We start from the raw sequence: 17,968 nt of genomic DNA, 5'->3' as shown, positions 1-17,968 counted from the left end.
TTCCTCTAAATTGTAAGCTCCAAAGAGACCATATCTGTATAGAACATCATTATACTTCAGCCTCCTAGTACAGTGCCTGGAATAGTGTGGGCATGTAATCATTGTTAAGTGAAATAAATGCTCTTCTGAGTATTTTCACATTCATTATCTTGGTGGGAGTAAAGTTGAATAATTTGGAAAGGATTTTAATGAAACCTGAGATGTCAGTGGATTAGAAGATTGTTGAGTTGTTTTGCACTCATAGAAGGAAGGAGAATAGTTAGAGTCAGGAAAGCCGGTTAGGAGAGTAGAAGCATTTAATCCCACCTCATAGAACAAAGAGGAAGAGATTTTTTTTTTAATCTGGCTTGCATCATTTAAATGTTATCTTCTTTCTAATAAGTTGAGGCCTGTAAGGTTGTGTGTGTGTGTGTGTGTGTGTGTGTGTGTGTGTGTGTGTTTTAATATTGAAAGGTGTCAGATTGTTCATATTTTAGGGCTTTTTCTCCACCTGGAAAAACTTTAGATAAGATGATTTAACAATCCACCTATATACTTTGCTTATTGAATTATTTTCTTTGGTGGGGAGGTTTATAGAAGTGAGTAATCAACTTAATTATCACTTTTTTATTTCCAAAAAAAAAAAAAAAAGGGATGGAATATATCTTTTAAAGATTTGTTGGGTTTAACACAAGGGTAAAGAAATACACAGCAAGAACTAAAGGAATGGGCAAGCAAGGAGGAAATACAGGCTAAGTAAGGTAAACTACCTGGAGGACAAAATGAACCCTAAACTATCCAGAATTCAAGGCAAAAGATATAATGTTAAAAGACAAGTTGTTTGATGTCTTTTAGCTTCTTGTCAAATACAAACTTCAAAGGTTGGAGAGCTCAGAGTTCAAGATGGACTTTGCAGTCAAGTACTTGAAATACGAGTCAAATTAGATGCCAGTTGTGACAGTTGCAAAGCAAGCACTCTGTTTTGAAACTACTGGAGAGATTGGCATGCGTTCTGTCTCAAATGGTGGCCATCCCGGTTTGCATGGAGGTGTAGTTGCAGAATTTTTCAAGAAAGGGGAGGTCAAGACTTTTTCTTCAAAACACAGCTTCAAATTCACTGAGCTCCTTAAAAATATATATTTATTTGGAGCTCCTAATTCTCTATAAAACATGGAAGACAGATGCTTAGTTTGGAACATGTTGAGGAGAGGATGGCACTGTCATCTGTCTCCACCAGAAAAAGATGTAATGTGGATTTCAAAAATGTTACGTTTCAAAATCTGAAATGCTGACTGTGAGCAGCCAGCACTGTACGCTAATGGTTCTATAAGGTGAGTTAGCTCAAAAATGCATCCCATGTAACTACCTAAGCTGACCTACAGAGTGGAGTTGTTTTGGACCTTCTGGCCGTAATTAACTGCTATCACGGTGGTATCTTGCTACAAGGATCCATGACTGGTATAGATGAGGAAGTTTGCTCTTGTTTGCTATGGCAGAGGACATAAAGTCTCATCTAAAAGTGATAGAAATCTGTTTAGGTTTTAAAATTTAACAAGAGGTATAGGGTTGTTCTATGTGATTCAGAAATGGAATTTACTTTGTTGGAGTCCATTCCTATCCACCCAGACTCATAGGCTTAAGCTTGGAAGTAATATGGAGACCACATGGTTTCACACATGGCTGGCCTTGTTGGTACAGTTGCGATGATAATACATTAGCAAAGGATACCCAATATTCACTTGTCCCTAGTACTTTTCTATTTGGTGAAATTTAGCATCAGCAGCATCTCAGTGAGAATTATCATTCCTCATACTAGCTTGAGAGATTCCAACCCATTTCTAGGAGACAAATCCCACAAAGAGTTTGGGGAGGGGAAGCAACACACTGGCATGTCTGTAATTTCGGAGGGAGGTAGAAAGTGTCTGATATGTGAACATCAGAGAAAAAGAATAAAGTATATGGGTTGTTGTTGTTCATTTGGAAATAGGGTAAGAGTCCCCCCCTCCCCTTGCCCCGCCCCACCTCCACGGTCAGTATTTAGCCATTCCTCAGGCTGGCTGGAAGTTGTTCTTTATTTTGTATTTTCTATGTAATTATTTCCATGGTTTCTCTGAGTTACCCAGGTGGGCAATTTGAATGTGCTGTTTGGGATTTTTGGTTCAAAGAGACTAAAACGAATGCTGTACAGAGTATGGGCATTGCCCACATATCTTTTCTTCCTTATCTTGTCACTCCCTTGTTCTCACATAAAATGAGGAATAAAAAAGAAATTTTGAAATTTTCAAAGAAAAATCTGCCTGGTGATGTGGCCTTTCCTGCCCCAGAGCTGATTTTTCTTTCTGTAAACCAGAAGGCATTTTGTAGGTGGGAGAGTGGTTGGTAAGGCAAGTGTGCGAACCTCTCAGCATGGCCAGACACTGTTTGTGGAATGAGAGAGAGAGAGATGGATTTGGAAATAGGGATGCTGGAGCATTGTCTGCTCATGGAGAAGCACTAAGAAAAACTAGGCAACTTATTACAACCTGCTGTCTTCCACCTTCAATTAAATTTTATTCATTTCTGATCACACATTCTTTCAAAAGAGTGCATTCTTAGAATAAAGTATCTCATAAATGATTTACCGATGCAAGTAAAAGATAATGAATATGAGCAGAATGAAATGTGCTTTACTCTTCAAACTTCCCCATGATTTGAAACAAGGTTGATCTTGACACCATGGTGATAGAACCAGAAGATGAAAGACCTTCCTCTATTTCTACAGAGTACAGTACAATCCACAGTCCATCAACACCCATTAAAGATTCAGATTCTGATAGATTACGTCGAGGTTCAGATGGGAAATCACGTGGACGGGGCCGAAGAAACAATAATCCTTCACCTCCCCCAGATTCTGATCTTGAGGTATGTCATTGACAATGACCTAGTAAATAACAAGGTATCTTGGGAGTTAAATGATGGTTATACACACATGCAATGTAAACAGGCTGTGATCAAGACACCCAAATGCTTTTGTTACTGCTTTTTCCCCCTCTATTAATTGTAAGTAAAGCATTTCCTTTCTCTTTCATGTTAATTATAGGTGAAAACAATTATTTCTGTTTTCTCTTCCATTTTAACTACATCCAGAGCATCTGGTTATTTCTCTCTAAGGAAATACAGTAAAGTATATAATTCTGCTTGAAAAAAATTCTCTTGCACTGTTCTATATCATTGCCATTTCAGTTAAGGGTCATACTAAAAGTACTTAATAAAATCCGCTTTGAAAATTAGAGATACACTTAGGTATATGAGAAAGGAAAACCTGGGATGTTCTAAACTGAAATGGCAATTATCTTATGAGACCTGTTTTGGTGGAGTTCAAAAGCAGGAGGGATTATATAAAACCTTAAAGGGTAGATTTCATAGCCTTGAATCCACTGCAATTAAGTTTCTGGGTTTTGCCAAGTGAAACCTGATGGTGGGAAACATGATTGTTTTGGCTGAAAAGATGGAAATGTCCCAGCAGAACCTATGTGTATGAATATATACTGGTGTGAGTGGAAAGGAGAAGAAAAGTAGGCTTGAGAGGCCTTTGGGCATCTCAAAGACTTTTTTGAAGTGAATTCCTTCAAATCCGATTCCAAATATCTCGAGTGTGTTAAGAGCACATGTGATGTGTCTGCCTGAGTTCTATAATCTGAAGAGAACCAGGTAGTAACAAGATGTAACCCATCTGCATGATAACAGTCCAAAGGTAACATAAGGTAAGCAGATGATGTGAAGTTTTCGGTTTTATGTGCAATTTTTTGACACTTGGCTTGATAAAAATGAAACATGAGGTTTGTTATTTTAACACCTTCATAAGCAGAAGAGATAGTAAAAAGAAAAATGGAATGATTTTTAATTGATTGCCTCCTCTCTATCTCGAGAAGTTGTGAACAGACTGGTTTAACTCATTTTTCTTTTTTTCAAAATGGAGAACTATGAATCTACTTCAGAAGTAGAAAGGACATACATTATTATTTCTTGCCCATGCTTGTATTGATGTCATTAATATCATCATTCTCTTGCACAGCATCTGAGGTGATAACCTGGAGAAAAGCTGGGAGATACTCTTTGGAACAGTTGTATTTTAAAACATAGTACATTCAGATTTTTCCTTTGTCTTCTATTTCGAGACTGCTTATTTATGTTGAAGTTAACTGAATCACAGGTTTCTCGACCAAGGGAAAGACATACTGATTTGGCTCTTCCTTTGTAGAGGGTGTTCATCTGGGACTTGGATGAGACAATCATTGTTTTCCATTCCTTGCTCACTGGGTCCTACGCCAACAGATATGGGAGGGTAAGTACCAAGAGATATCAGTTTTTAATTTCTCTAGAATAAATATGTCTAGACTTGAATTTTTTATCCAGGTGGGAATGTGGTTTAACTTTAATAAATCTAAAATATGAAAGGGAGAACAACTTAATTTGTTGATACAGTCAAATATATATGTGTAAGGCAAAAACATATAAATGAGCAAGAGGAAGATGTTTTTAGGTCCTTAAAAATGAGATAAAAGTTATGCAATTCAATTCATTCTTATTTTAGACCCTACTGAATAGAAGTGTTTGAATACTATTCTAGGATAAAATATTAAAGTGTATAGATTATATGGAAAATATTTTGTTTTACATTTTGTACATGATTCTTTTTGTTTTTTATTCACAACTGCAACATATTCAGTGGAGCAAATATTTCACATGTTATTGTCTTCAGTGATTAGCAGTATTAGTATTTTATTTTCCAAACACCTGTTATAAATGTCTTTATAAGTCTCTTTGCTACTGGGCTAAATTATGTGAATGGTATGTAAAACTGGACCTCAGAATGACAATAGGACCAGTACATCAATGCTGGAGTTGGTACGGTACTTATCTTTGGTGTGGTAGGTAAAAAAAAAATAACATTATAGACAACCTTCTATGAGTAGAAATTCAGCCTCATTGTTCTGCTTTTGGGTTTACCAAAAACCTTGGAAATTCATTTTGATCTATTCCCTGGTGGTGTCATAAACTTTTCCCATGCAAAAACCGTGTTTCTTAAAGTGGCTATCGGTAATTTGAATATATGAATATGATATTCCCTCTTTTTTCAGTCATTAAAGAAATAAATATTACAGGTTTTAAATCAGTGAAGCTATTGGTTCAAAACCTCCGGAACTGAATTCTTGTGTCTGGGTGACTCCCAGGTGTTCATCACTATTAAATGTTAAAATTGATACCCACAAAATGGGCATGCTGTCATTACAGGTTTTATCCCGGTACCCATTCTTTCAATAAATACTTATTTCAATAAATGTATATTGAGTGCCTGCCACGTAGGTATAGTTTGGCGGTGAAATTTGAGGAATTATCCATTGAGCTTCATAGCGAAACTTTCCTTCTCATAACCCTGAGAGTTACATATAATCCCCCCTAAGAAAGGCTGGAAAATATGCATGTTTGTAAGAGCAATAAGATTCCAGAATATTCCACCCTTTAGATTTCTATTCAGAAATAAGATATCTGGGGGTGCCTGGGTGGCTCAGATCGTGATCTCACAGTTCATGAGTTTGAGTGCTGTGTCAGGCTCTGTGCTGACAGCTCAGAGCCTGGAGCCTGCTTTGGATTCTGTGTGTGTCTCTCTCTCTGCCCCTCTCCCACTCCTGCTGTGTCTCTCGAATGTAAATAAACATTTAACAAATTAATAAAAAGAAGTTAGATATCTATAAAACCTATGCCCCCATCTTATTGTTAGAGCTTCTATGAGAATACAATCAACAGAAATATAGTATAATCATAAAAAAAATAAAGCCACAGAATTGATTATTCAAAGAAAGTCTCTTCTTTGTGGCTTGCACATAATAAGGATTCAATAAATATTAGCTGTGGTGTTTTTTTGTATTGTTCCCTCTGAATATTATTACTATCTCTCTTTCTACATAAATTACAACTTAAAAAACTAAAAATCAATAGATGAAACATCAGTGTGTAGTTAGTAGGAAGAATCTTAAAGATTTTCTGAACTGAACAATTTTAATGTCCCTATGACTAACTCCTAAGGAAGAAAACTGGCTCCCGGAACTCACACAAAGTATTGAAAAGAGCATGCGCTGAGTATACCAGCATCCAGAAAGTCTCCAGTCTTTAAAAGTTTTCTCACTAAGGGCCAAATTGATATCAAGACAGTTGTCTTGATCGGTGATTTGATCACCACTGAAAAGGGCCAGCTTAGGGCAAGGTGGTGACCTAATGACCTCATGTCAGTCCCTGGCCACAAATTATTGGTCTGTGCGTGGAATTCCCACCTAACCGAGAAACCACTGGCAGCTTAGAGTTTTTCATTCAGATTCTCAGCAACATCTAAACAAAACATTGCAGGTACCACAAATTTTATTTTTAAAAGTGCCAACCATTAGTATTTTTGTGAGGCTTCGTTAATTAGTATTTTGTTAGTTTGTTTAGTTTTCTCATAGTAAGGCATGTGATAAAAAGTTTTATCTCCTATAATTTCCAAAATCCAAGTGTATATATTCTTTATAGGTGATCTGAAGTTATTTAAATGTAAGTTAACCATTCATTTATAAGTTGACAGAGGTTGAGGAGAAGCTAATTTCAGAAAGCCTTGTTGAGGAAGGTCTTCCTGAGCGTGACTTTGAACCTGAGGACAGAATGACTAAAGCATTGATTGGTAATGTGACCATCAGGAGAAGGAGAGTTCTAAGCAGAGGAAGGAACGAGTTCAGGACAGGTAAGGGTTTGATGTTTGAGGGACAGAGGCTAGGCTCATGATGAAGATGCAGAGTCAAGATGTGGGCTGGGATGTGGGCAAGCACAAGCCTTCTCAAGAGGCTTCTCAATGTCATTACAGATGGCATATGAACTCATTGGAGGACTTCAAGGGAAGACATGGCAATATCTGATTTGGATTTTTAGATTATTCTGGCTGTATGTGGGGAATTAATGGTGGAGAGAGAAGACTGGGGAACAGAATGGTTTTAGGGGGCCTGATATACTAGCAATAGAGAGGGAGAGAACTCATTGGATTCTGGATTCTGTTGCAAGTAGAGAAATAGGATTTGCAAAGGATTTGATTGAGGCTGGTGGGCATAAAGTGATAAAGAGGAGTGAAAAAATCATTCCCAGGTTTTTTGTTTTTTGTTTTTCCTGAGCTGCTGGTGTCATGTATTTGTTGAGATGGGGAAGACATCCACTTGGACAAGGTGGGTGGAAGGTGAGCCTGGGACACATGGAAATGGACAGACCTTCACATGACAGGTTTAGGGACAGTGCTCAGCTCAGAATCAAGTTCCTCAGATACTCTTAGTGTGACTTCATCCTGAATAGTTGTGAACACCCTCTTTGTGCTAAACACCTATTGTCTCAATGCCATGAGGCATCCCTTCTGAGGGATGTTGAACTGTTGCCTGAAGCATGCGAAGAAGCTTGTTTACCATTCTTCTTATTAGAGAACTTTAGAGACAGGAAGATTTTGCTCTCAAATGTGATAGTCATGCCTTGTAAAATGTGTGTTTCAATAAGGATTCTTCCAAACAATGATAATAACCAAGCTGATTGGAGAACCCTGCCACCTTTTCATTCCTCAAGGACTAAGGAGAGAAGTCTTAAAGCAGTCGAAGGGCAAGCCTTCTTTCTTGGAACATGGTTTGGTGGTGTCTCCCAATTGTTAAGGGAGCATGTGGTTGGGCCTTACTCTGCAGGCATATAAAGAAATGAATGCCTGACAATGTGATAGCTGTTCTGTCTCTATGGGAACCAGACACTTGAGAAGTAGCTTAGTCACAGTAGCTTAGGCAACTCAATGAGTAGGCCATTCAGTAAGGGGATACAGGATCTGGTTGATATAATGCAAAATTAGGGCATGTTACAGCAATATGTACAAAAAAAGTTTGAGAATGTCCCACCTCCCGTGTAATTCTAGCTGTGGGAAGCAGGCATGTCAGGCATTATAAGGAAGTGTTTTTATAACAAAGGTGAGGGGGACAAAAAAAGGGTGCTAGGTGCCTGACAAGTCTAGCTAGGGAAGAGAAAAGCAAAAGTATAATAGCAGGAAAATGAAGTTCATGGTCTGTTACCATAAATTAGGCCGTTGTTAAAAATATCTGTCCTAGTTTTTTTGTTGTTGTTGTTTAATGCATTTTTAAAACTTGCTTTCAAACTAAATCCATACTCCCCAATTTCACTGAAGAAAACTAGTTTTGATTTTTTTTCATTGAATGCCTTTTTAAAAATAGACAGTATAATCCTATTGTTAATACCAAACCGCATACCCCGAATTTATATTTCAAGTAAGTATTGTGCCGATGTCCCAAGCATGATTCCCCTCTGGTGGGAGGACTCTCCAAGATATCTATGGCCAACAGCTTAATTGTTCCAGTACTTTATTTGTATCATTTCGTAGCACCTGTGTCTCATCTGGATTTGGGCTAGAACAGGTTCTAAAGATATTGAGACTCATTCCTTGTTTTACATAGAAGCCTACGCATGAATACTTAAGACAGCATTAAAGCTTAGCATTTTTAACTGTAGGTTCTACTTATTAAGAACTTCCTGTGTACCCAATACTTGTTTAATTCAACATTAGAGCTCTGAAACTGCTACTAATAAGCCCATTTTACAGATGAGAACATTCAGGCTTGGAAGACGTTAGAGACCAAATGCCTGGCATAAAATAAATACTAATTCTATGATGAAACTGGACTGTCAGAACAACAACAAAACAAACTCTTGAATCTCCTGTGCAGTGGTCAAGAGTAACATGTGGAAGTAACTTTAAATTTATGAAGTCCTGGAGTGCCTGGGTGGCTCATTTGGTTAAACCTCTGATGCTTTGTTTCAGCTCAGGTCATGATCTCGTGGTTGGTGAGATTGAGCCCCATATCAGGCTTTGCACTGACAACACAGAACCTACTTAGGATTCTCTCTCTCCCCCTCTCTCTGCCTTTCTCCTTCCTCTTTTCCTCTCTCAGAATAAATTAACATTTTTAAAAAATAAAGCGGATTTATGAAATACCAATATGAGATCTGCCTGTGCTGTGATAGAAAGCATCAGATTTGAATTCATATAGATCTAGACTCAAACCCAAGCTCTGACTTTTCAGCTCTTTAACCTCAAGTAAATTGTTTATTCACACCGAACCCTAGTTTCCTCTTCTGTAAAACTGTCCACTTGAAGAATTGCTCTAAGAAGTCAGTTGTATCAATTTTATATCAGTAAAGCCAGAGGAAGAAAGATCTAAGTTATGTCCTAAACTTAAAGGGCCCCGCACTGTGTCTTATTCATAACAGTGACCCAATAAAGAAAACCGAATATGTCACTGATTGATCTTGTATCTGCTGCCTAAACATTAGTTTTCTACTGTACCAGGCTTCTAGAAGGATGCTGGTTGTCAGTGTGAATTTAGGTCAACTAAGCCTCCCTAGTGAGTATACACTATAATCATCCAGGACATTGAACAGAGAAGAAACTGACAGCAGTCGAGCCCATTTCATTAGAACATTCCCATTAACCAGGAAAGACTGCTGTTCGAACCCTGTTTCGGAGCGAAACACTAAACTCCCAGATCTTTTGAGGGACAATCCTCTTCCATGGTGGCTGGTATACATGCGGAATTCTTGGCGTGACACCCAAGCAGCGGACATCTAGTGTCCTCCTTGGGTTGTAGAGGATCTGGTTACTGAAACAGAATAATCTCTCTTTTGGAAGCTCTAGACGAGAGGTTGGCGAATATTTATTACCTGCTCCTTTACCAAAAATGTTAAAGGGTCAAGTAGTAAATATTTTAGGCTTTATGGGCCATATACCTTCATAACTGCTCGTCTTTGCCCTAGTTGTGCAAAAGCAGTCACAGACAGTAGACAAATAAATAAATGTATCCGTATTCCAATAAAACTTATAGTTCCCAAATTGGAATTTCATGTAATTTTCATATGTCATGAAGTATTTCTCTTCCTTTGGATTTTCAGAATCTACACCAAGGGTCTAGGCTAGGGATTGACAGACCATATCCCATAGGCCAAATCTGTTTTATGGCTTATTTTTGTAGGACTTTCAAGCTAAGAATGTTATTTAAATGTTTAAAGGGTTATGAAAAAGAAGAAGAATATGTGTCAGAGACTTTATATGGACTGTGCAAAGCCTATAGTATTTATTGTACGTCCCTCTGGAGGGAAAAGTGTGCCTGCCTCTACTCTAGGTCATGCTCTGAACTTAGTGTTGAGTCATTTTGTCCTGCCCTCAGGACACCAGGACAATTCAGTGACACCCACACTTTGGCCGACTGGATTGTAAACTCAGGGCAGGTCTTGTGTGTCTGTACCTGGGCCCCCAGCGAAGCACAAGCCAGCACATGAATCTGTTAGGGTAGGTGAAATGGCTGTAACAAATAGGCCCAAGATGGCACGGCCACAGAAATTGATCTCTTTCTGATTTAGTGGTCTTGCGTCCGTGGTAGACAGGTGGCAGCAGCACCCACAGGCCTCCGGGAAGAACTATTTGGTAAATGAGTGAAACCCAAAGCACACTTTCCACCACAGCAGAGCAGTGTCCCGTGGCTGTGACAGGTGAGCCAAAGGGTCCTGAGTGGCCAGTTCAACCCCACGGGAAGGTTTCCTGCTTTCTTTTTCTTCTCTGTATGTCAATGCTGAATTAGAGCAAAATGAGGAAATAACTCATGATCTCAAGTATAACTTTTGGATAACTATGGAATGACATGGAATCTAAATGGAATCTAAACTCTCAAAACAAGCCTTTTTTTTTTCTTTTTTTTTTTTGCTTTTTGCTTTTAGCGTTTCATTGGTTTCAAAAAGACAGTGGTTTTGACTACCAAAGGGAAGCCCAGCTGACAGGTCCTCCTCCATTCATTTCTTTGTCCTTATGTTGACCACTGTTTGTTTCCTTAACTGCGAGCCCCTGCCCCTTAACTGACAGCAAGTGCAGTGCGCATTCCTGCTACCTTATTGCACATGGCCCTATTTCTCTTCAGGCCTGTAAAAGAGAATGCAGTGAACAAACACAAATCATCACAGCTCTCCAACCATGACGACCAGCCTGCCCCCACTAGCTTGGGACCTCCCTTGCTCTGTGGCCTCGGGAAAAGCACCCTATATCTCTGAGTCTCACCTTTTTTATCTTAATCTCCCCATCCATAAAATGAAAGCAATCACAGCACTATTAGGAGAACAGTGTAAGCCACATAGAAAAATATGTAGAAGTACTCCATAAATAAGAGCTTTTGCTTCCTTTGGGGATTCAGAGAAGGGGGTGGACAGTGAGAAATACAGTATTTTGTTGTTGCAGGAAGCAGAGAGAGAGAGGTGGAAACAGAACATAACCATTGGGGGAAATGATAGGTAAAATGGCTGGAGATCTATAAAGTATAATTAGAGGATCCTACTTGCAGAAGACGAGCAGAAAATTTATTGGAATGGTAATAAAAGATACTGTACCTTTGTTGAGCTTTTATAACTCACACACCTATCTCACATTTATTAACCAATGGGTTTCTTCTTTTTTTTCCCATGGGGAAACTCAGAAAAATTAAATGATTGGCCTAAGGTAGCACATCTGTTAACGGACAACATCAGGAATTCAATCTAGTCTTGTGATTGGTCCATCGCCCTCAAAGGAGGGTCGCAGGGAGCATCAAGTGTCCCAATGTTGTGCTGTAGGTGTGGGGATGCCATGAATAATATTAAAACAGTGGAGTGACATGATGGAGTTGTACAATTTGGAAGATTAACCTGATAGCACAATAGATTATCACAATCCTCCTGGTAGGAAAAAAAGGCCCAAGAAAATGGCTGTAACACTAGGAAAGAGAGAGATAGGAGAGTGGTTACAAATGAAATCTAGATAGGTCTTTGGATTGGATTAGCTGTTTAGGCTTTCGTTGGCACTGCATGGGTCCCTACCAGTTGAAGCCAATTTGGCCAGGTCTCCTCTGGCTTTATTCTTCTTCCTCCCAGTTTGTACCACGGCTTGGCCCATGTCCCATACTTGGGACTCACTGGACTTTCTCCACAATTGAAATTAATCTTTGGAATGGCGAAGCTCTTTTCCTTATTTTTCACGTGGGTATTCTTTTCATGATGTGGAAAGAGAGTCTCTGAAATAAGGAGAACATTAAAGCAATCAGGTGTCACATATCAGTAAAAATGACCTGATTAGCCCCACCACAAGTTTGGGTTTGGTGTTGTGTTTTGTTTTGTTTTGTTTTGTTTTGTTTTTTTAATCATTCAGTCAGTAGTTCAACCGTGGTTTATTTTTCATGTGTATACACTCTTTCATGGTAATCCAGATTATTCCTTAATTGGCATCAAAACTACACTCAACTCTTAAAACTTGGCATTTCATGCTAGCTGTTCAGTGATGAGAGGGTCTAAAATTACAAAAAGTTAATATTCCATTGATGGTATTGATGACTTTAGACAGGTGGAAAAAGACAATGAAAACTTTGAGTCTCACAGGTTGTATATATCACTTACATAACACTTTCAGAGATATTTTTTTTAAAAAAATAACATTTTTGCATAAATTTTTTTCTTCTCTCAGATAAGGAAGCTAATTTTCCTAATCTTTAATCCTTCCCTTGTGAGCAGGCAGCATGGGGCCTTGCAAATAGGTCCCTCCTGTACTCAGAGTGCCCATTCCTGTTTTTCAACTTCTTTTCCCCCAAAGCAAAAGATCCTGAGTGAGAATTTATTTTAAATCACATCCAGGCCTTGTTTGTGGCTATAATGTTAGCATTCGAAATAAGGATTTGATGAAGGGCTCCGAAACAGATATTTTTGCCTTCGTTTGGTTGATGCTGCCCAAAGATGTGTTGTGAATCTGAGCATACTTTACAAGACTTTCACATTGACCAATAAATCCTCATAAAGCCGTTCACATTGTTAACATCGCACCTCACTGGGCCACTACAACAGAGCAATTGCTGGCCCGGGGAGGCTCAGCTGCCCACGCTGGATCAGTACAGATATAATTTAGGAAGCTTATCCTTTGTTCTACAAACTCAAAACATAAGTACCATATACTGAAGAACTAGTTGTACCTTTGAGATAGTTGAACCACCTTGTAGTAACCCTTTCTAGCCTAAGATTAATTCTTTAAACAGCAATTGTTTAAATATGCTATATCTTTTTTTGATCCAAAATAGAAAGGGTTTGTGTAGATTTGACCTCATAGCTGTGAGGAGTGTGTGTAGATTTGATCTTATAAATGTAATGGGGTACATATTGAAAAAGGAGAGATACAAGAGATATTTATCACATATTTAAAATGTGCTTATAAATTAAATATAGTTATAGATTAAAATTTAAAAGTAATACTATTTTTTTTACTTCCAAAAAAAATAAACCCCCAACACTGTACTTTGTAGAACCCAATTACTAATTCAGAGTGCTGTAGCTATCTAAAATTGGAAAGATGACTTACATATTAAAATATTTCTTAAAGGTCTCAAAGGATTTAAATTGGACAAACTTCAATTGCCTTTGTGTCTTCTTGGTTTATTTTACCATTAATTTTTTGCTTTTCAGTTTAGAAAAATAAGATAGTAAAAGAAAAGGAATAAAAGGGAAAATTTACAAGAGTGTGTCAGTAAGAACCAGAGTCACATTCAAAATAGGAATGATTTTCTTTCTCTTACTGCTTTACCAGTATATCTAAGCAATAAAAAGAAATTGCTTCCTTATTAACATTTGGTATGATTTTTAGTTGTTCTTATAGTAAACCTGAAATGACATGGTTATTCTCTTTGGACTACACATGATCTGATGTAATATTTGGTATTGTGGTGTTTTTAAAACTAAAAATCTAAGGATGTATCTTTTAATACAAGAAGTGTATTAAAAGGGATGTATCTTTCACATAAAAGGAAGAGATATTTTTATAGTTAGATGAATGACTAGCTTTAAGATTTCTAGGAAGAGAAGAAGGCATTTTATTTGTATTCTCAGAGAACATTCTAGATCCTATTAAAAATATCCCAAGAAGAGATAAACAGGTTTCCTTTAAGCTTTCTATTTTGAGGTTCAAAAGACCACTCTGAGAAGTACAGCTTTTGAGAAAGTAATGAAAGTGGGTTAAGAAAATAATTTTGAACCAGACTCTGTGTGTGTGTGTGTGTGTGTGTGTGTGTGTGTGTGTGTGTGTGAGAGAGAGAGAGAGAGAGAGAGAGATGGTTCATGCTTGGCCTTAAAAATAGATTAAATTGCTCTTTGAAGCTAGGAAGTGAGAATTGGGGATGAGTGCATATGACCCTTCATATATTTTTTGCAGCACTTACTTAAAAGATAGTTAAATATCATCTACAAATAATGGAATTAGTAATATAGATGTAACTATAATATAAAAGGGCAACAAAATAATCTAGGAAGCATTAACTTCAACCTGGTCACTGGAATAAAGCAAAAGTCATGTAGGAAATTACCCACTGCCCCCCTCCCCCTGCCCCCATGAGCAGGGACCTGGAGGAATTCACCGTGGTGTCTCTGTTGGCTAAGATAGCTTGCTAATACCACGAGGTCTCAATGCGAGGACCACCCAAATTTAAGACTCTATCAAAAGAACTTGTCATAAAAGAAGGCACTCAGTCAGCACCTTATCCTTCTGGCAGTAGTTTAGTTGTGGGTGGTGATCACTGAAAATATCCATGAATTCAGAAAATTGTATGACCAAATGGCACCCTTCTCGAGCTGCACACACAAAATGTCCCATGTTCTATAGATTACAGGACCCAGGATACACGCCTAGCCACCCACCCTTTGCTTCCTAGCCTGATACTAATGAGTCATTCAGAAAGTCAGTCTTTCATAACTTATTGAACAACGATTGTATATTAGTATAGTAGTGCTAGCCACAATTCCTGCCTTCAGGGAGCTTATAAATTAATAAAGGAGGCTATTGATAGAGAATGGGTGAATCTTCAACAGTAGTCTGTCATGGGGGCAAAACTGTTCTAAACTAATGTCACTGTAAATTCACAAAATCTGTATCAAACCATAGAATCTCCAAGGGAATAACAATATTAGGAAAGAAACACGTCTTCTTGTGTTAGTCATGACAAGCTTTCTCCACTAGCTCCAGTCACTTAGCCAGTAGTAAGAAATTAGCCTAGAGTGGAATGTTAAATGATAACACCAGTATTGTGGATGAGAAAAAAAAAAAAAAATCAGGATCCATGGGAGCCGTACAACCAAAAAATAAATGCCAGAGGCCCTAAATGAGATGCTTCTAGGGTTACTGCTATTCTTAAATTACAGTGGGAATTCTCCTTTGCGGCCGATCTGTGTTGCAATGTGACACCGCTGTTCCTCAATGTATGAGACATAGGTCCTGTGGCTTCAATTATAAATGTAGGAGCTCCCTGGTTTTCTGGAAAAAAACATCCCATGTGATAAAAATTAATAGAGTTATTACAGGCAAAGCAGTGTCTGACATAGATTCTTGTGTATATTCTAACGCTCACTTAAGCCTGAGTAAGGATTACCAAGCAAGTGTAGCACCTTCTTTTCAATAAACGGTGATACACAGAGGAGCTTGGCAGGCCATTTGCAAGTTTGACTTAAAAAGAATTTTTTTTTTGCCATTTTAAAAGTATGGTTTGAGTGTGCCTGACATTTTCAAAATAAATACTCATAGTTACACCATCCAAAGACAACCAATCACATGTTGGTGAATATCTTTTATATATTTAAAAGAAAATTTTTATACTAACTTCTGAACATACTCAAAAGTAGGTGGGGTAACATAATGAAACTCAATGTAACGTCTCTAAACTATTATCTAATCTTAGTTAGTCTTCTTAAACCTGTAACCTCACCACATCCCTCCCCTGATCTGTCCTATGATTATTGTTGAAAACAGATCCCAGACATGTTACTTGATTTGAACATATTTCAATATGTATTTCAATATGCATTTAAGACCCCATTAAAAGAATTTTATAGCATAGAAATAGTAGATGGTACCCAGTACTTTAGCTATCTAGCAAGTTAATAGGAATTTCTTAATTTATTAATTGTCTAATCAGTAGTTACATTTCTCCAATTCTTATTAATTTCTATGTTAAATTGTGGTAAAATATATATCATGTAAATGCTACCTATCTTGTTAGTCATCTTTTAATGTTAATAATAAATTATTTATTATTTGAGAGAGAGCATGTGAGCAGGGGAGAGGGGAGAGAGAGAATCCCAAGCAGGCTCCAGGCTCAGCACAGAGCCCCATGCAGGGTAGGATCCCACAGTCATGGGATTATGACCGGAGCCAAAATCAAGAGTCAGACACTCAACTGACTGAGCCACCTGGTGCCTCTCCTTAGTCACAGTTCAGTAGTAGTAAATACATTCACACTGTTGTACAACCCAGTGTCCAGAACTCTCTTCACCGTGCAAAACTGGAAGTCTATCTATTAAACAACTCCCCCTTCACTCCTCACCCCCAGCACCTGGCAACCGCCATTCTGCTTTCTGGTCTCTATGATTGTGACCACTCTAAACACCTCATACAAGTAAAACCATACACTACTCATCTTTTTGTGAATGACTGATTTCACTTAGCGTAATGTCTTCAAGGTACATTGGTGTTGCATGCATGTGCCAAAATTTCCTTCCTTTTTAAGGCTGAATAATAGTATGCTATTGTGTGGGTTTACCATGTTTTGGTTGTTGATTATTGGACATTTCTTCTACTCTTCAGCTATAGTGAATAAGGCTGCTGTGAGTATGGGTATATAAATACCTTTTTTTCTTTATTATTTAATTTTTTGTACACCTGAAACTAATATGTCAACTATACTTCAGTTAAAAATTTTTAAATGCGAATATCTTTTTGAGACCCTGCTTTCAATTATTTTGGGTGTATACCCAGAAGTGGAATTGCTGGATCACATAATAATTTTATGCCTGATTTTTTGAGAAACTCACATGCTGTTTTCCCTAGCAGCTGTACCACATTCTGTTACCACTGACAGTACACAGAAGTTCCAGTTTCTCTGTGTGCTCATCAACACTTGTTGTTTTCTGCAGTTTTTTCTTTCACATCGTTTTTTCTTTTCTTTTCTTTTCTTTCCTTTTTTTTTTTTTTTTTTTTTTTTTTTTNTTTTCTTTTTTTTTTTTTTTTTTTGATCATAGTCATCTTAGTGTGAAGTGGTATCTACTTGTGATTTTGATTCCTCTTTCCCTACTGGTTAGTGCTATTGAGCGTCATATCATTTGCTTGTTGACTCTTTGTATATCTTCTTTTAAGGAATAGTTATTCAAGTCTTTTGCCAATTTTTTTTCTCACAACTCATAGGTTGGTTCTCTTTTTACTCTGTTTAATTGAGTTCTTTGATGCACAGAAGTTTTCAGATGAAGTCTAATTTATCTTGTTTTTCTTTTGTTGTTTGTGCTTTTAATGTAATATCCAGGAATATCATGAAACTTTACCCAGAAGAGTTTTATACTTTGACTCTTAATTTTTAGGTCTTTGACCCATTTTGAGGTAATTTTCATATATTGTATACTGAATAAGAATCAAACTTTATTCTTTTGCATTTGCATATCCAGTTTTCCCAGAAACATTTGTTGAAAACACTGTTATTTCCCCATTGAATGGTTTTGGTACCTCTGGTGAAAATCATTTGACCATATGAGTAGGAGTTTATTTCTGGAATCTCTGTTATATTCCCTTGGTCTGTATCTCTGTCTTTATGTCAGTACTACACTGTTTTGATTACTATGGCTTTGTAATAAGTTTTGCAGTCAGGAAGTGTGAGACCCAACTTTGTTCTTTCTTAAATTTTTTTGGCTATTCAGAGTCCCTTGAAATTCCATATGAATTTTATGATGGATTTTTCTATTTCTGCAAAAAACTGCCATTGAGAAGTTGATAGGTATTGCATTAAATCTATAAAGCACTGGGTACTATTAACATGGTAATATTAAGTCTTCCCTTCATGAACATGAAGATGTTGAATGT

The 17,968-nt window shown here is 37.5% G+C and overlaps 1 protein-coding gene across 8 annotated transcripts in view; it reads left to right on the top strand.

The window, feature by feature from the left end:
• Positions 1 to 17,968, top strand: part of EYA1 (EYA transcriptional coactivator and phosphatase 1) — a 171,504-nt gene that overhangs the window by 81,866 nt on the left and 71,670 nt on the right. For 5 of the 8 annotated variants that reach the window (XM_039238394.1, XM_039238393.1, XM_039238391.1 and 2 more), the window contains exons 8-9: positions 2,741 to 2,880; positions 4,220 to 4,303. In XM_039238394.1, the coding sequence (XP_039094325.1) occupies positions 2,741 to 2,880; positions 4,220 to 4,303 (224 nt within the window). Of the gene's footprint in view, positions 1 to 2,713; positions 2,881 to 4,219; positions 4,304 to 17,968 lie in introns of all 8 variants that reach the window. The other 3 variants (XM_039238392.1, XM_039238390.1, XM_039238389.1) reach the window with 2 other exon arrangements.

The sequence above is a fragment of the Hyaena hyaena genome, unplaced genomic scaffold (genome assembly GCF_003009895.1).
Source record: "Hyaena hyaena isolate Hyena2069 unplaced genomic scaffold, ASM300989v1 scaffold_139, whole genome shotgun sequence".
NCBI classification, from domain to species: Eukaryota; Metazoa; Chordata; class Mammalia; order Carnivora; family Hyaenidae; genus Hyaena; species Hyaena hyaena.
Note: the sequence above shows the minus strand (reverse complement) of the source record. Positions and strands in the feature narration are given on the sequence as shown.